The sequence below is a fragment of the Echiichthys vipera genome (assembly GCF_963691815.1).
Source record: "Echiichthys vipera genome assembly, chromosome: 2".
In the NCBI taxonomy this organism is placed as follows: domain Eukaryota; kingdom Metazoa; phylum Chordata; class Actinopteri; order Perciformes; family Trachinidae; genus Echiichthys; species Echiichthys vipera.
Window position 1 is genome coordinate 33,449,739 of NC_139827.1, and position 20,144 is coordinate 33,469,882.

Here is a 20,144-nt window from a genome sequence, read left to right on the forward strand (position 1 = left end):
AAGATAACATATACACGAGACAGCTGAAAGTAAAGGTGGTGGGGGAGCCAGCTTTTACGTGTAGCAAACCATGTTTTCAGTTAACAAGTTGCATCTCTTTGACCGAACTGAAATTATTGAGGCATGTGGTGAGAAAGGAAAAGGTCACTGGATGTAACATTGCGGTGACAAAAAAGTGACAGTTTACACTATTCAGTAGTAGCAAGGTAAATTTTACTCTCCAACTGTTGCCTTCAAATGGTTGCATTGGACAGTCCTTCAAACCAATCAGACGATTTTTGGATGACATGCTCCATTCGTTTGGCCACCAGTGGGGCTAACTGTTAGATTAAACTTTCACCAAAACCAGTCTGCAGTAAAGCAAATACCTCCTTTCCTTCTGCTCAGTTTTCAAAGTGAACTTGTTGCCGCCATGTTGAATGTAAATTGTAAACACAAAACTGTTTGCGATGCTTCTCTGTCGTCACTGGGTTTAACCAGCCAATAGCGCTCCAGGGGCCTGTTTCACAAAGCAGGTTTAGTGAAAACTCTGAGTATGTTAACCCTGAAATGAGGGAAACTCTGAGTTTTCCGTTTCACAAAGGGAGGTAACTCAAACCAGAGACAGAGGGGTAACTCTAGCCTGTTTCACAAAGGGAGGTAACTTAACCTCTCGGTCAGTTACCATGGTAACATGCTCTCTGAAACTAACCTGGGGCCTGTTTCACAAAGCAGGTTTAGTGAAAACTCTGAGTATGTTAACCCTGAAATGAGGGAAACTCTGAGTTTTCCGTTTCACAAAGGGAGGTAACTCAAACCAGAGACAGAGGGGTAACTCTAGCCTGTTTCACAAAGGGAGGTAACTTAAACTCTCGGTCAGTTACCATGGTAACATGCTCTCTGAAACTAACCTGGTCGGGACCAGGTTTTTCTCAGAAAACCTTGAGTTTCTCTCTGTCTCCGCCCTCTTTCAGCCACACACGGTGTTTCATTTCCTCATTCATTCAGTCAGCGGGCGAGTTTTGGCGAAGTATAGTTCTGCTATAGTTCCGTCTGTTTTTTCAGAAAATCACTGCAAATATCAGTCATTAGAAGTTATATTAGGTGGCGACTATTTCACTACCATGGCGTGTCCTTCTGATAACAATCCCGTGGATGAAGCTGCAGCATTACTGCGCAGATAATTATATATTCGTCGGGAGATGATTATCAGACTATTGATTATAGATGTTCTTGCATTTCCAGGCAATTCTCTGTTTGAGCGGTACCGTTTCATATCACAGCAGATATTCTGTGTTGCGCTGCGTTTTTTTGCAAACGGGAGTTTTTGTATACAACGTATAAAAGTCATTCAGTAGGCCTACATTAGAAGTTATATTAGGTGGTGAATATTTACACTACCATGGCGTGTCATTTTGATAACGATCCCGTGAATGAAGGTGACGCATTTCGCAAAGAGAATTAAATATTCGTCGGGAGATGATTATCAGACGTCCTTAATATACTGCAGCCATAATTACAAAATGAATGAAATGGATCTTTTGAGCAAGTTGAATGTATTTGACTCAGCGTTTCTAAATATAATTCCAGCTTTTCTTGCAATTCATAGGTTCAAAAGTGTGTGCTTTTAGTTGGGTTACCGGTATATTAACTACTCCTATATAGCCTTCTGATCCAGAATATCACCTATAATGCGAGGGGGCTGAATACGCACAACACCGTTTCATGTCACAGTCCATCTCACCCCTCCTTACATTTCCAACATTAACAACCAGTCATGCTTTCATATCACAGCAGATGTTGTGTGTTGCGCTGCGTTTTTTTTGCAAATGGGAGTTTTTTATACAACATTGATATGTTGTATAAAAAACAGCCACTTACGGTAATATTTACTTTACGATGTAAAATGAGGCGTCACCATGAGACTGTGCTGAGGTTTTACCTGTTTGAAAAATGTTTTTATGTTTCATCTTAAGCTGCGCTTCTCCCCCGCGGGGTTGCACTTAAATGAAATAAATTAATAGGCTCCCACTCATGCAGTTCCCCCTGTGATATTACTGTGATTGCAACAGGACTACATTTAAACTTATGCACTGACCCGAGCCGCAATGTTCTCCCGCACGTCTCCCTCTCTTTTGCTGCAGCAGCGGTGTAAACCTGCTTAAACTCACCGTATGAGCGCATTAATATTTCCAATTCCAGTTGTAGCGTAGCCCTTCGCTTCCCCGTTGCCATGGTGACTCGTCGAATCAGGGCTCCATTGATGCTGTCTTTTTTTACTTGTGGTGCACGCGCTTAACTCCAGGTCAAACTACTCTGAGTTGATCAACCTAACGCAAATCTGCTGTTCTGGAACCGAAAACTCAGAGTTTCCTATCTCAGAGTAGATCAACTCAGAGTTCCGGGTTAGACTCAGAGTTTTTTGAACCTGCTTTGTGAAACAGGCCCCAGGTAAAAAGAGCCAGCTTGGTGATTGGATCCAGAAAAAAGGGAGAGGAAAAAGGAAGAATAGACCTGCTCTTTTCCAGACCCTGGTGCAGGGCGAATTCAATAGGGGGGGTCTATCCTGAGAGCAACCCTAACCCAAAGTAGGTTTGAGGTGATTAACATGATAGACCAAAAGAAAAAAAACAACAACCCAGTATCGCTTATTTTGGACACATTTTTGATAACACCTTCTTAAAGCTCTGCAGTTTGAGGTGATGTAAATACACCTTATCCTCCAGTTCTGGTGCTCACAGCCTCATGAACAGTTGGCATTAGTTGAAACAAGCAAATAACAACAAGTTTGTACAGTTAAAGGAATACTTCCCCCTTAAAATGATAATTTGTCTTCTTGAAGAAAACGTTGTTTTACTCCCATGCCTCCATGGTGAACAAAGAATCCAACAATGATGAATGAATTTAAATCATAAGGGGCTGCATATTACTTACTTCAGTCCTCTGTTCTTCATTGACTGTGGAGGCATGCAAGAAAAACTTCTTCTCTTCTTCAACAATTCAGGGTAATGGGGTAAGTTGTTGACATACAAATTATTATTTTGAGGGTGAACTGTTCCTTGAAGAGAGGTTGTTGAGACCAGCTTGACACATATGTAAGGGCAACACCTTACAATGTTGTGAAGCCAGACAGGCCAATACTGCAGACCCATCTATCGATTACAGTACAAATAAATACAGTAGCTGCCAATATAAACGATGATCAGTATGGCTTTTTGCTGCATGATGATGTGTCCCCAAGACCTGTACTGAGCACACACACATACCAAACACTGAAACAAACACACTGTTAGCAGAGCCATCTTTCTCTATGTTAGTCTTTCTGACAGGAGAATGTTCATGTGTTCACTGAGGAATATTTATGACTGCAATGTGTTTGTAGAGTGTGTGTGTGTGTGTGTGTGTGTGTGTGTGTGTGTGTGTGTGTGTGTGTGTGTGTGTGTGTGTGTGTGTGTGTGTGTGTGTGTGTGTGTGTGAGTGTGTGTGTGTGTGTGTGTGTGTGTGTGTGTGTGTGTGTGTGTGTGTGTGTGTGTGTGTGTGTGTGTGTGTGTCTGTGCGTGTGTGTGTGTGTGTGTGTGTGTGTGTGTGTGTGTGTTTGTGTTTGTGTGTGTTCCTCAGCGTGTGTTTTGCGATGATTAAACTCTGGACTCTGTGTAAACAAATGACAAACAGCAGAATGTGGAGACCCGAGAGTAGCAGATTCCAAAGCTACAAATACACACTTACACAGCATGTAAGGGCCAAAATAAATTATACACGAAAGATGTAATAGGACATTTACTGTGTAGATAAAGCAAGCAGGCTTTCTACTGCCTCTATATAATATAACTATATAACTACATAAATATACATAAAAAGCTGCAAAAGTGCCCTCTTGGATGTCACTATGGTGCCCTCTATGAGGCTTAATATGCCAGAAAACATGATAAAGTGCTCTTCTAGCAAAGAAAACGTGATCCAGGGCCATATAAACCGCCCTACATGCTAGAAAACTGATCTGGTATCTATTCTTGCAGCAGGACATCCAGTCGTACCTACCCCTCACAGCAATTTACTGTCATGAGCTCAGTGTCTACATTTCCTCCTGTCGTCCAATGATCTGAAGGAAGTCATTAATTTGAATCCACCCCTACCAAATTGTTCAAATCAATCTTTTATTGCTTTATCCATCAATTTATCAATATTAATTGATAGCTCCCTGTGTGTGTGTGTGTGTGTGTGTGTGTGTGTGTGTGTGTGTGTGTTGGAATCTGACTTTCTGTGTTATTTGGGCAAGATGCGCAAAAACTCTGAAGTCTAAGGAAAGATTTGTAAACAGAGCGACGCATCACGATGACGTCAATCAATGCAGGTAGTCTGAGTACAAACGGGCCTGGGCCGTGGGGGGCGAGGGAGGGGGGGCAAGTTCCCTAATGCACAGGGCACAGTACGGATGAACAGTGTGAGTGCGCCCTAAGTTCTTCTATCCAGGATCAGCAACGTCAGAGTGCATCTTGGCTGGGATTTAAATCTATCTGGGTGTCAGAAATACAACAATCTGCTCCTGTTTAATCATCAGCATCATTTCATTTGAATATTTGTCCATTTGTTGTTTTTTATTATAGACGTTCAATCACCCACAGTCTGACACAGAACTGTGAAAGTGAAACTACAGTTCTAAATATTAAATCATTCAATTCACAATGTTCTAACAACAAACACTTTTAATAAGATGCTCCTATCAGAAATCAGAAATCACATCTCTCAGTAACCCTCTGCCTGACATGCGTGACCACGCAGCGCTGGACTCACGTGCACCCGCCGCTGTCTGCTTCATGTTTGTGGCTCACCACCCCGGATCAGAGGGTTTTTAATGAGCAAAAAAAACAAAAACGGATTCAACGATTAGTCAACTATAGGCAAGAAGATAGACCAATCAGATTCCACTATGAACATTTTTAGTCAGGGACACCCCTACTAACAACAACTGATTCACCAACTGAATCCAAGGTTTAACCTTCTTCATGCAATCATTTAATGTCCACACAAATCCCTGAGCTCCACGACACAATGAAACAAGAGTTTGAACAGATTGTCATGTCATATTAATATACACCCTACAGTTATATTTTCTTTTTTCTTTTCACTAAGACAACTTTTAAAAAGTGTTGTTATTGATGTTTGTATTGTTCTAAACTTTATTTAAAAAATTCTGCCTTCATTTTTTGTAATTTTCTCCCTGTAGAATCGACAATGGTATCGAGTATTTTCCTGGGTATCAACTTTAAAATTCTTTACAGTTATCATATTCAAAAGAGATGAAATGGAATAGATGATAATACATATTTTAATGATATATTGACAGCCAAACTGCAAATCAGAATCAGAATCATTATCAGCTTTAATTGCCAACTTAGTGTGAACACATACAAGGAATTTGATTCTGGCTTTTTGTTGCTCTCGATGTACATGCACAAAAATAGTGAGCTACAGCTAAACAAAGGTAAACATTTAACTACTATGTACAGATACTTATGGAAGTATGAAATTGTAAATAGCATGACAATAGTGTAGTGGTGATGAGTGCAAAGGGTGCTGGGGCCTGTTTCACAAAGCAGGTTCAAAAAACTCTGAGTTTAACCCGGAACTCTGAGTTGATCTACTCTGAGATAGGAAACTCTGAGTTTTCGGTTCCAGAACAGCAGATTTGCGTTAGGTTGATCAACTCAGAGTAGTTTGACCTGGAGTCAACCGCGTGCACCACAAGTAAAAAAAGACAGCATCAATGGAGCCCTGATTCGACGAGTCACCATGGCAACGGGGAAGCGAAGGGCTACGCTACAACTGGAAATGGAAACATTAATGCGCTCATACGGGAGTTTGAGCAGGTTTACACCGCTGCTGCAGCAAAAGAGAGGGAGACGGTGCGGGAGGACATTGCGGCTCGGGTCAGTGCATAGGTTTAAATGTAGTCCTGTTGCAATCACAGTAATATCACAGGGGGAACTGCATGAGTGGGAGCCTATTAGTTTATTTCATTTAAGTGCAACCCCGCGGGGGAGAAGCGCAGCTTAAGATGAAACATAAAAACATTTTTCAAACAGGTGAAACCTCTGCACAGTCTCATGGTGACGCCTCATTTTGAGCAGGTTTTACATCGTAAAGTAAATATTACCGTAAGTGGCTGTTTTTTATACAACATATCAATGTTGTATAAAAAACTCCCATTTGCAAAAAAAACGCAGCGCAACACACAACATCTGCTGTGATATGAAAGCATGACTGGTTGTTAATGTTGGAAATGTAAGGAGGGGTGAGATGGACTGTGACATGAAACGGTGTTGTGCGTATTCAGCCCCCTCGCATTATAGGTGATATTCTGGATCAGAAGGCTATATAGGAGTAGTTAATATACCGGTAACCCAACTAAAAGCACACACTTTTGAACCTATGAATTGCAAGAAAAGCTGGAATTATATTTAGAAACGCTGAGTCAAATACATTCAACTTGCTCAAAAGATCCATTTCATTCATTTTGTAATTATGGCTGCAGTATATTAAGGACGTCTGATAATCATCTCCCGACGAATATTTAATTCTCTTTGCGAAATGCGTCACCTTCATTCACGGGATCGTTATCAAAATGACACGCCATGGTAGTGTAAATATTCACCACCTAATATAACTTTTAATGTAGGCCTACTGAATGACTTTTATACGTTGTATACAAAAACTCCCGTTTGCAAAAAAACGCAGCGCAACACAGAATATCTGCTGTGACATGAAACGGTACCGCTCAAACAGAGAATTGCCTGGAAATGCAAGAACATCTATAATCAATAGTCTGATAATCATCTCCCGACGAATATATAATCATCTGCGCAGTAATGCTGCAGCTTCATCCACGGGATTGTTATCAGAAGGACACGCCATGGTAGTGAAATAGTCGCCACCTAATATAACTTCTAATGACTGATGTTTGCAGTGATTTTCTGAAAAAACAGACGGAACTATAGCAGAACTATACTTCGCCAAAACTCGCCCGCTGACTGAATGAATGAGGAAATGAAACACCGTGTGTGGCTGAAAGAGGGCGGAGACAGAAAGAAACTCAAGGTTTTCTGAGAAAAACCTGGTCCCGACCAGGTTAGTTTCAGAGAGCATGTTACCATGGTAACTGACGAGAGGTTAAGTTACCTCCATTTGTGAAACAGGCTAGAGTTACCCCTCTGTCTCTGGTTTGAGTTACCTCCCTTTGTGAAACGGAAAACTCAGAGTTTCCCTCATTTCAGGGTTAACAGACTCAGAGTTTTCACTAAACCTGCTTTGTGAAACAGGCCCCTGGTCCCCGGTTTTCATTTAAGAAATCACATCATTCGACAATCAAAGTACTTACAATAGCAGTTAGGTTTGACAAGCCATGGCTCCAGTAGAACAGACCTTAATATTAGGTCATTTTAAAAATACCTCAGTCCGACAGCATTCCCCAAAACATGTGTTAAAATGACCTTGACATACAGAGTGAGCATAACAGTGTGTGTTTGAATGAAGAGGTAGAGATGAAGATGGATGATCATATTGTTATGAAAGAATATTTGAGGAATACAGGCTGGAAATAGAGGGAATATGTAAAATCAGAATGACAAAATTAGGTGGAAGTTCAGTATGCAGTGATTGTGTGTTGATCCTGAATTATGTATTTTTTAGTAATTAATTTCATTAATTCAGTTCTGATCAAAAGTATAAAGGAGACTGAGACTTTAGACTCCATACTGTGCAGTGAAAATGTTCTTAGTGTGGAAACAGTTCCATTGAAGCCTATTAAGTAGATTTTGGTAGGGATGAACATCGATGCAATCATGTTAGTCGTTATGTCATACATTGGCATCATTCTGATGTTAACAACGGATGATTCTTTCCATCTAGTTGCCGTTGTCCTGTGAGGGTGGCGCTGGTGTTTGTGTGTGTTGTTGTTTTTTTTTGGTCTATACAGAGTTTGTGATGCAGCGACATAACACAGGATTTACATGCTGAAGACGCTCGGACACAAGTCAGATGAGTATTTTAAGCCCCACTGCTCAGGGAATGGATGATAACTTTAAAATGACAAGAGCAGTAGGGACTGCTGTATCTAGTGAATCTGCCAGCATGTTTGCTCAGTGGAAAATACCAAAAGAGAATGTGCATCTTGTAGTTCTTGACAACGCACAAAATATGAAGACTGTAATGGACGGCTGTGGTATTAAGAGCCTGGGCTGCATGCCTCATACTCTGCAGCTAGCAGGAAACAATGGAGTGTTAAGCCAATGAAGCATCTCTGACTGTGGCTAATGGAAAAAAAAATGTCTGACATTTTAGACACTCTCAAGTTGCCACCTCTTGACTGAGAGACAGAGTTGGGCATGAAAACCAAGATGCTACAACAAGACGTTGTAACCAGATGGAACAGCACGTTCCTAATGATGAAAAGTCTGAAAGTGTTTTTATACAGATCATATTGAAATCAGCAGATATCAGTTACCAGCTATAACAGCAATGTTATAACAGCAATGTTAATCAGTTATCGTATCGGCCAAAAAACTAAAATCAGTGCAATGCTAGATTCAGGTTGTTAAAGTCTGTGTAAGCACATACTGCCATGCTGGAGTAGACACAGCTTGCATTTTGTCATCAGTAAACTGTGTCTCTGTTATCTGTGTTGGGTCATCTGTAGACACTCACTCAGAGTATGTGTGTATGGAAGAGTCTTTGCCAGATCCTCCGTTGCTCTCTCTCTGTCTCTCTTTGTGTTTCTCAGCTAAAATAAATTGAAACAGAACCATCTGTTATCCCTGTGTTCATTTCAGGAATGTGTCAGTTTCATAGTTTATCAGAGTCCTCAAACAACTGTCACAGTTTTCAGAAAGTTATGTTTTTTATGGCAAAATAACGACATATATCCATTCCAAGTATTTTCCCTGTATGAGTTCATGAATGAGGCAAGTGTCTGTGGTTATTTCAAGGCTTTGATAACAAAGGGTTATCTAAACTGCTTAAGTCAGCTGAACAGGTAAGATGAAGATAACATTGTCAAATGGGCTCGATAGTGAACAACACACTAATTTACTGACCAATTCCTGTACCAATTCAGTGAGAATTTAGCAGAGCTAGACCAAAGAGTATTCACAACAAACGTACTGTGTTGCCCTGTTTGTTCACATGAAGTTTGATGGCAGTGATGTAAGTCTGACCCGGTGTGCTTTACATGAGCGCTGCACCGGACTCTGTTAGCCAGCCGCTGATGAGTAAACTGTGAAACACTGTAAAAACAGTATGCTTGATTCACAGTCACAGTGTAGAAAGCACATTGCTATCACCAGATGAGCCAACTTTGTTCGACCAATGTTTTGTAAAAAACAGTAAATTGGTAAGCTTACTAGTTAGCTAGCCAATGTCCACCAGTTAATGTTAGTTAGCTTGTTAATTTTATGGGGAGCGTACCTATGTTTCCCAGACCTTTTTTTTTTTTAAAGAAAGTGTCTGATGTTCCCTGCTTTTCGTAGAAAGGGCCTTATGTTCCCTGGTCTTTCATTTTTCCACCATCAGTGTCGAATTCCCCGGCAAATAGGCCTATGTAGACCCTAACACTACCCTCTAACCCTGACCCTAACAAAATGCTGAATTAAATCAGCGAAGGCAGAGGCTTTATGAGACCGGGGAACATAGGGATGAACCTATTTCATGCTACACCGGTTAGAGAAAAGGAGCAAAACAGTGGGCTAGTGGCTGGGTCTACAGTCCCTGTGAAGTCTTACAGCGGGTTGCAGGCAGCTGTGGTTTGAGAAACAGTAAATTCACCAATGCAGCCATCAAGGCTTCTTTCATTCAGAATTGGCTGTGGTTTCATCTATAGTGACAACCCCAGGTCAAAGCCTATTGAAGCAAAGGAAAACTAAAAAAAGTTTATATCAGTACACTCTGTCTCCATCTGTCTCCATCTCTCTCTACAGATATATTCTCAGCAGATGTGTGTGGCCTAGATAAGGAACTGGACATGGAAACGTGTCAGTGTGTGTGTCCGCGCGGGGATCAAACTCAAGACTGTGGTCCTAACCAACACCTCGACCGCAACACCTGCCAGTGCGTTTGCGACATCCCACCGGCTCCCTCCTGCCCACAGAACCATGTCTTCAATAAGGAGACCTGTCAGTGCACATGTAGCAAGACGTGTCCGAGGCACCAGCCCATCAATAAAACAAAGTGTTCCTGCGAATGCAACGAGTCACCCAACAAGTGTTTCCTAAAAGGAAGGAGGTTTCACCAAGCCACTTGCAGGTAATAAATCTATAAATTTGTCCATCCCCCTATAGTCTATCCATCCATCCATCCATCCATCCATCAATCAATCCAAACCAATATCATCTTAGTTACTCTTTCAACTGTTTCAACAATCACCAACTCATTCATTTCATAGAGTAAGGTTGCATGTCCACATATTGTGTTTTTCTGAGCGCCAACATCTTTTCTCATTGGTTTGCAATGAGGAGAGAACATCAAGTGCCCTTTTCAGAAAAAGTTGTTTCTGGTTTAAAATCTATAAAGTTTTAAGAGAAGTGCTGGTGCGTCACAGGCGCTTCTGCTCATGACACGATCACAACAAAGAAGAAAAGCCCAAGAGCAGATCAGCTGGACACTAAATGTTTTATCACCGTATGTGATGTAAGCTTTTTGTTTGCTTGTTGTTAACTGTGTTGTCAACCCTGTTAACAGAGTGTAGGCTGTCTCCCTGTTGCCTCCTAATTTTCTGCTTAGCAGCAGTTCTTCTGAGCCCCAAAAGACAACAAGGGTATGTCATCACGATAACTGATATATTCATCCAATCGCCCAGCCCTCTGTAGGCATAAGGCTTCTATTATTATTCATAATTATATAATTACTCATTTGATCAAATTTACCCCGACAGCCAAGATCATTACTATTTTTTAATTAGCATATATAATGTAGGGCTGAAACGATTATTCTAGTAACACGAGTTACATGACAAAAAAAAAATCTTGCGCGTTAAGCGGCCTGCTCAGCACAGGGATCATTGTTCCATATGGCCCGTTTTTTGTTTGGGATCATTTCACACACAAAAAGCCGAATAGGTCCAACCACTGTTAACTAGAACTGCCGTACAACAACAGCATGGCAGCTGAAAGCATCCCGTTGTTAACGCCACTTCACCGAGCGCGGCTGTTTCAGTTCGGTTTGGTTATTTAATTGGCGGCCTGGAGGGAAATATTCACTGACTCTTTAAGTAGAAGTCTTTTTGAAAAAGATATTCATGGCTGTAGTTGCCGATGTGTACTACTGTCTTCTCTCGCATCTCAGCACAACTGTCTCAGCGCAATCAAACATTGGCGTCAAATACCTGCATGCTCCCTGTAGGCGCGCGACCACAACACTCAACGCTCCAACTACGCTCTTCTTCGTGGGTTTCTGAATCCTCTTGGCAACAGCTTGCCAAGCTCTGCTCTGTTGTTGTTCTTGTAATCGAGTCAGTCTGGTTAAATCTGTGGTTAAATCCCCATCGCATTGTCTCTTTTTTATTCTGAAAAAAAGAAAGGTTGACACAGAAAACCGCAAATTTACCAGCGACTGGACAGAGAAGTTTCAGTTTCTGTAACTGTGAAGCCTGAGTTTACTCTGCAGCGAGTGTACAGTATATCGGTGTGTAAAGAGTATAAGTTGATAAGGCATTTTAAGAAAAATCATGCTAACTTCAACAACACTTTCTCACTGAACTGTAAAAAATACTCTGCATTTACGTTCCGTTAATTTTTGTCAGTCCGGTTTTTGATGAATAAACTGATGTTTCATATGTTCTTGTAAGCCTACATACTGTTGGGAATTATATAATATTTTATGAACCCTTAATATGTTTCATGTGTAAAAATCTCAATTGGTAAAGTAACTAGTAACTGAAGTAATCAGATAAATGCAATGGAGTACAAAGTAGAATATTTCCAATGATTTGTAGTGGAGTAGAAAAATAAAGTAGCATGTAAATAAAATACTCAAGTAAAGGACAAGAGCCTCAAACTTGTATTTTAGTCCAATAATGAGTGAAAACCTCTGGTTAACAGGTATGTTAATTTAAAAAGGATTATTTTTTGACATGGTTGTTGCACTTATTAGTTGGCCTTTACTACTTGTTTTGATTACCTGTTATGCTGTTGCACTTTGGGGCCTTTTCTACTAATTCCAAATTTAACAAATAGCCCTGCCATAGTGACTGCAGATGTTAAAAACAGAATGCGTAACTGTCCTTGTGAATGCCTCTATGTTTGGTTTTTCATCAATGTTAAAAATAATGTTACCTACCTAGCAAATAACGCAAAATTATACTTTATTTGCCAAATTATACTTTATTTGCAAAATTATTTTGTTATCCGATTACTTAAATAATTGATGGAATAATCGGTAGAATTGATGGAATAATCGGTAGAATACTAGATTGATAGCTGCAGCCCTAATATAACGTATTATCCCAGATAGTGACAGCACATACTGTACATCAATTAGATTGATATAAACTATAATATTTCCATGATGTGGTCATTATAAGCCTCTATGGGAATATTATGGTATTACAGCACATATTGACCACAAGTTTCATGGCCATTTCATTTACAGAAACCCAAACAATGTTCCTACAAACAATAATTATTTCCTCTATACTAGAAATGATAAGCAGTGAAGCCAGGCCATACTCGAGAGCTGACATTAGCATAAATGATGACTCTATCTCTGCAAACATGGCAGGAATATGTCAGCTAAGGTTCTTGTTATATTTCAGTGGTTTCTTGGTGGCATCATCCCAGAGCAGAGTCAAGAAACACACACACACACACACACACACACACACACACACACACACACACACACACACACACACACACACACACACACACACACACACACAATAGCAATGTTTGTGGCTGTGTTGCGGAGGAAAGCACTGCTAAGGCAGTAGTAGGTGGTTATTGCAGTGAACCCGGTGAGTAATACAAGACCTCAGTGTGCTAATGACTTCTCATAGCTGTCACTTAACCATTTCCTCTCCCTGCACAGAGGGAACACACACACACACACACACACACACACACACACACACACACACACACACACACACACACACACATACACACACATCCATCCATCCCGTCCAGTCTTGACCCTTAGTGACCTTGTTTGAGAGTGATTTATGAGTATAACATAGTGGTAGGAATCTAGTGTCTGGGATATGGCACTATGTGGCTCTGAGTTTGTATGTTTAAAAGAGAGTGGGTGTCTATTCGAACAATTCTGTGTATTTCATCCTAGGATCATAGATCTCTTTAAGTAACCATGACTAAATATACTGTGACACCCTGTGCAACCAGAAAAGCGGGGGCGATTTCACGCCAGTCCCAGAATCTTTGTCGTGTTGATGAAATGAAACAGGACTCTATCCCTCCAATGTGTTCTTTGGAAGTCCTTGGAAATCCTTGTGTAATCATTTGATGGTAGGCCTTGACTCTGGGCTGGGGTTAACCAGATATGGGCTTTAGAAGGCCAATACTAATGTTTGTGGGCTTCAAGCTGTTATTTTGTTGCCAATATTGACATTACATTCACTTGACAATTTATATTTCCAGAAAATTTAATCCAATTACTTAATTTAACTTAATTTTAATCTTGTTAGGATAGAAATACTCAGAAACACTGTCTTGTGATACCAAAGAACAATAAGTACATGAGAAGTGAAACTGTAAAACAGTTTGACATCCTTCTCTGGTGCTTCAGGCATGCACTTTAAATCACATAGTAGCTCTGAAAGCTTTCATATTTACTGCTATGAAATCTAAACTTTGGTTGTAACCTTTGACCTTTAGAACACACAAGAAAGTACCGTAGTTAGTGTTTGTATTTGTAAGATAGCAGTGGTTCTCAAACATTTGAAACAGTGTTTGGCTGTACTGACAAACTGCAGGCTCCTGGGAAACAGAAGATTATGGATGCAAACTACACAGTAAGTGTCCATTAATTAAGTACGTAGATACACTGGAATTCAAAATTAGAGAACAAATTATTAATACTTGATTTATTCTGAAATATTGTTATTTTTTACGGTCCATAATCTGATAGAATATCCTCTGGGGCTATACCACTGCTGTACTAGCATGTTTTTTTAGATAACCAAGGCACTTCAACAAAAACCTTTATTTTGTGAAAAAAAGAGAAACAGTAACCATTGTGTCAGAAGAGAAGATATCAACAATGTTTTCTTCTATAGGATTCAAAAATGAACAGGAAGTGTAGAGGCCACAGCTTTGAATGACTTCAGCGCATCTGCGCCCACAGGAAATCACTAGTTTCTCACACTCCTCTGGTTTGATCTTGGTCCATTCTTCTTCAGTGTCTTCCACGGTTCAGTAACTGTAGTGCGTTTCTTAGACATTACTTTGTTGCTGAGGATTTTCCAGAGCTTCTCTATGGGGTTTAGATCTGGTCTCTGACACGTCCTCCTCCAAATTTAAGTGACTTCTTTACACACTTTGGGTTCAGTCCCCAGTTTGACCCAGAACATAATGTTTCCCATCAGACCTAAAAAAATTGAACTTTAGCATTGTCATGTCATGGTTTGGGGGTTGTTTTCTGCAGCAGGAGTTGGTCCTCTTGTACAGCTACATGGCAGGGTGAATGCAAATGTTTATCTGAACCTCCTTCACCAACATGCAATACCTTCACTGCAAATGTCTCCAATCAGCTGCAATTTTCATTCAAGACAATGTCCCCTGTCACACTGCAAAACAGGTTAAGCAGTTCCTTGAAGCTAAGAATATTGAAACAAGGAAATGGCCAGAGTCCAGATCCAAACCTCATAGAGAATCTCTGGAAAATCCTTGGCAACAAACCCACTACAGTTATTGAACTGTGGGAAAAGATTGCAAGAATAATGGACCAAGATCAAACCAGAGTATGAACATTAACATTGCAGAATTAATTTATAAATTAGAGATGGGCGTGAGTGATCGATTCCTTGAGTAGTACTCATTTCAGATGAACTCGATTGGTAAACAACGGCAATCAAGTTTTTTTTCCGTGTGTGCAGCACCTTTTACTTCTGCCCAAAGTTGTGTGACCTACATGACAGGTTTACTGTGCAAGGCCCAGACGATATGGAGGGGGAAGAAAGTGACGTTCGAGGTGCAATGTCGCAAGCACAGAGGCACTGGACATCTTATTCGGGGAGGTCTAGTTAAAAAATATAGATGTCAACTAACTAGAAGCTGGTCTCAGTGAGCCATGCATTCGTCCTCAGCAAAACCCACTGGAGTGGTGGAAGTCCAACAGGCACCGGGACAAAAAATTGAGCGTTGTGTCAAAGCAGCAGCTGCTGATACCTGCCACCTCTGTGCCAGAGGAGCACCTGTTCTCCACCGCAGGACTGATCATTAACAGAATGTAAACACAAATTTAATTACGTTTTTGTAAGGAAACAATGTTGAAGTTGTGATTGTGAAAATATACATCCTTAAGGGGTAGCTGTGACTGTTTTGATTGAGAATAATCCTTAGGTGTTGGGTAGACTGTGTTGCTGTGCATCATTACTCCTGCAGGAAGATGCGTTGTGTTCTAAAAAATAGATTTGGAAAAATGAGTACTCCATTGGCCCTTGAGGAATTGATGCGATCCCTTGATCTTGGAATTAACTACAATTCAATTCAATTCCATTCAATTCAATTCAATTTTATTAATAGTGCCAAATCATAACAAAAGTTATCTCAGGACGCTTTACAGACTAGATATAGACCACACTCTATGACTTATTTATGATTGACATAGACCCAACAATTCCTCCATAGAGTACGGTGGCAACGAAAACCTTCCCTATAACAGGATGGAATGTCGGACGGACGCAGCTCTATGGAGCACGGACATCTGTCTTGACCAGTTGGGGAGGAAGAAAAGAACAGAGAAAGAGAGAAAAGACAGACAGATGGACAGAGAGAGACAAAGACACAAAGACAGATAATAATCATGGTGGCAAACATGGAGTTGAATTAGTTAAATGTATTGATGAGACATGAATGATACAGACAGACAGGATAAGGCTCAGAGTATCAGCAATAGGAGTATTGCTAGGCAGACTGGGCCTATAGCAGCATCATTATGTATGACAACATAGCTAAGGGCTCGTAAGCCCTAGCTGTAAGCTTTATCATAGAGGAAAGTTTTAAGTTTACTCTTAAATATGGGGGCAGTGTCTGCCTCCAGAATAACACTTGGGAGTCGGTTCCACAGGAGAGGAGCTTGGTAGCTGAAGGCTCTGCCCCCCATACTTTTTGGAGACTCTAGGAATGACAAGTAGCCCTGCATTCTCAGAGCACAGCGATCTAGTCGGGTAATACGGTACTATGAGCTCTTAAAGAGACGACTGAGCCTGACCAATCAGAGCTTTGTAGGTAAGGAGAGGAATTTTAAATTATTTTCTAGATTTTACAGGTAGCCAGTGCAAAGAAGCTAATACAGGAGAAATATGTTCTCTTCCATTTGTTTTGGTAAGTACACAAGCTGCAGCATTTTGGACCAACTGGAGACTCTTAACAGACTTATTGGAGCAGCCTGCTAATAAGGAGTTGCAGTAGTCCAGCCTAGAAGTAACAAATGCATGGACTCATTTTCTGCTTCTTTCTGAGACACAATGTTCCAAATTTACGCAATATTACTAAGGTGAAAATATGCAGTCCTCAAAAATAACACCCAGATTCCTTACTATGGTGCTGAGGACAACTGGTGCTCTCTAAAGCACATTTGAAGTTTATCTAACTGATCGGTTTCTTCTGGTTTGATCGACAAATACAATTGTGTATCATCAGCATAACAATGAAAATGTATGGAGTGCTTCCTTATAATATTTCCTAAGAAAAGCATATATAAGGTGAATAGAATTGGTCCAAGGACAGAACCCTGTGGGGCTCCGTGACTGACTTTAGTGTGTATGGAGGATTTGTTGTTAACATGTACAAACTGAGATCTATCAGATAAATAAGACTTAATCCAGCTTAATACGGTTCCTTTAATGCATATTAGATGCTCCAGTCTCTGTAGCAGGATGTGATGGTCAATAGTGTTGAAGGTAGCACTAAGATCTAGTAAAACAAGTACAGAGACAAGTCCTTTGTGTGGAGCTATTAGAAGGTGGTGAGTAATTTTCACCAGTGCTGTCTCAGTGCTATGATTCATCCTAAATCCTGACTGGAAGTCCTCAAATAACTCATTATTATGTAAGAAGTCACACAGCGGACTGGCGACTAATTTCTTGAGGATTTTAGAGGAAAAGGAAGGTTGGATATAGGTCTATAGTTGGCTAGTACCTCAGGATCAAGACTGGGCTTTTTAAGAAGAGGTTATAATTACAGCTATTCGAAAAGACTGTGGTACATAACCTGCTGATAAAGACATGTTAATCATATCTAGTACAGGAGTGCTAACTAAAGGTGACACTTCTTTAAGTAACCTAGTTGGAATAGAGTCTAGGAGACAAGTAGAAGGCTTTTATGCTGAAATAGTAGAGGTTAATTTGTTAAGGTCAACTGTAGAAAAGCAGTCCAAGAATATGGAAGAATTGTACAGTTGTTTCTAAGGTTCCTTGGTTTGCAGAAAAATTGGTGATTGGTTGATTTTGTCTCTGATAGTTATAATTTTGTCATTAAAGAAGGTCATGAAGTCATTACTACTGAGGGTTACAGGAATACATGGCTCAATAGAGCTGTGGCTCTCTGTCAGCCTGGCTACAGGGCTGAAAAGAAATCTAGAATTGTTCTTATTCTCCTCTATTAAAGATGAGTAATAGGCTGCTCTGGCATTACGGAGGGCCTTCCTATATGTTTTTAAACTTTCTTGCCAAACTAAGCGAGATTCTTCCAATTTAGTGGAAAGCCATTTACTTTCCAATTTCCGCGATACTTGTTTTAATTCACGGGTTTGTGAGTTATACCATGGAGCTAACTTCCTATGTTTCATTATCTTCTTTTTTAAAGGAGCAACAGAGTCAAGTGTTGTTTGTAGTGAGCCTGCAACACTGTCAACAAGGTGATCAATTTCAGAGAAACTAACCTTAGTACAGGAATCTTGAATATTAGGATAGGCATTAATTTAAATGCAGATGGAATCGATTCCTTAAATTTAGTGACAGCACTATCAGATAAACATCTAGTGTAGAAACTTTTGCCCAGAGGTGAGTAGTCCTGTAATACGGATTCAAACGTTATTAAATAATGGTCCGATAAAATAGACCATTATTCCTGGCTATCCCAATTAGAAAGTGATTCATTAGTCTTATTTTTTTATTTTAAGATCGAGCTGGCAAAGCAGTTTTGTGTCTATATGTTTATATGTGTGGACTTTATTCAGTTACGATCTCTACAAAGCTAAAATTCAACTGATACCAGTTTGTCACGTTTCCATGGAAACTGAGATAAAACTACCAAAAAGTGTGTTATTTTGAGTGTGAATTGCCCCACAATATGAATCCATTTTATTCATATTTTTTATTTTGTTGGTATCATGTGTCTATGATCGCAATATTACACTTGAGGGTATGCTTTATCGTGATTGCTGTCACGACAGTGATGCTTATGGACCTCAGCAAAGCATGGTAAAGCATACCCTCTCATGTAATACTGTGTAATTGTTAACCAAGAACTATCTAAAGCAGGGCAGCAGCCTGCTAAATTTACTAAGCCTGTCTACCCTCTCCAGAGGACAACCCAGAGCCAGGCAGCCCTTTAAGTTGTGTAGGGCTGTAATGTAGTTTTTGCTGTTATAACGCAAGGGTCCCCCGCCTCCTTCTAATGTATTAATGTTTTCAACTTGCATGCGCACAATGTGCCAATGGGCGTACTTTGCTTCGCCCAATGGCGGTAGGTTTTGTAATATCTTCAGATAAAGTAGGGTTATTATCAAATGTATTCATGTACTTCCGCGCCACCAACAAACCACAGATAATAAAAGTTGCATCGTAAGTGTTCAGTTTAATCCAGTGTCGGAACGTAGGGCAGAGCCTGAGTGAGCGCAGTCAGGCAGGCTCCTTTGACAACACATGCTTCCAGACTGGGCTGCCAGGTTCCACTAAATTCAGTGTAATGTGCATGGTAATGTGTGAAGGAGCTCATACAGTCTTCTAATGTGATCAGGCAACATTTATCCCACACAGAAACACACAAGAAACACCCATTTTATGTGTAGAGCTATATGAAATAGGGGTTTTAGCGGGCGAAATTACCAATCAAAGGTTAAATGGTTACATTTTTATGAAAAATATTTGTTCATATTTTTCTGCCAAACTCTGCCAAATAAGTTTTACCTGTTTTCTTTTTCCCTAGCCTGACCAGTCCTGGTATTAGATTTGAGCCTGAATCCTGTTTTTTTTATTTTCCTTTGCAGTTGCCTCAGGCCTCCCTGCGACATAAGGAGGCGAAGGTGTGAACCAGGTTTCTCCTTCAGCGAGGAAGTTTGTCGCTGCATACCATCACACTGGAGACGACTGGACTAACTGCCGGCCAATAACACTCTAACAAGATGCTGATGAGCAGATAACAAACTTAACAAGTAGAATTTATCCCCCATCCTGCTGCTGGTCATGAGTATCCCCTTCAACTGTGATGGCAGCTAAGTGTGCGGCCCCTGATGAACTTGGGGAAACCTTAGTGATTGGAGTCCAGATATGGGAAGCTCTGGTGATTTGAAAGTGGGAAATGCACTGACTCGGCTAATGAGGACGTTTTAATGGGAGAGCGACTGACCTGAGCCCAGAAAAGGAAGGAAGGACTGAAAGAGAGACTCTAGACTCAACACTTGTTTTAAAATACTGTTAAAATATTTTTTTATATATATTTGGGGGGGTTTATATTAATTATGTCTCAGTATTCTTATGTCAGATATTTTGAATATATAATTTATTAAATGTTATTTTTCAACCTCTGTTTATTGCAATTTCAATCTTTTTCCATGAAAATACACTGTGATCAATAATTTTGTATCATGTATAGTATGTGTGTAAAATAAAGTATACTGGATGCTTTATATTGCTAACTTAGTTTCTCTGTTCAGATGCACTCAGTGGTTATAGAAGTAGAATGGAAAATTTACGAGACTTGACACAAATGCAGGAGGAT

The 20,144-nt window shown here is 40.2% G+C and overlaps 1 protein-coding gene across 1 annotated transcript in view; it reads left to right on the forward strand.

The window, feature by feature from the left end:
• Nucleotides 1-19,522, forward strand: part of vegfc (vascular endothelial growth factor c) — a gene marked incomplete at both ends in the record, with an annotated part of 98,308 nt that extends 78,786 nt beyond the window's left edge. Inside the window, 2 exons of the mRNA XM_083922888.1 lie at nucleotides 9,948-10,272; nucleotides 19,414-19,522. Of these exons, the coding sequence (XP_083779014.1) occupies nucleotides 9,948-10,272; nucleotides 19,414-19,522 (434 nt within the window). The remainder of the gene's footprint in view (nucleotides 1-9,947; nucleotides 10,273-19,413) is intronic.
• Nucleotides 19,523-20,144: the final 622 nt, after the last annotated feature.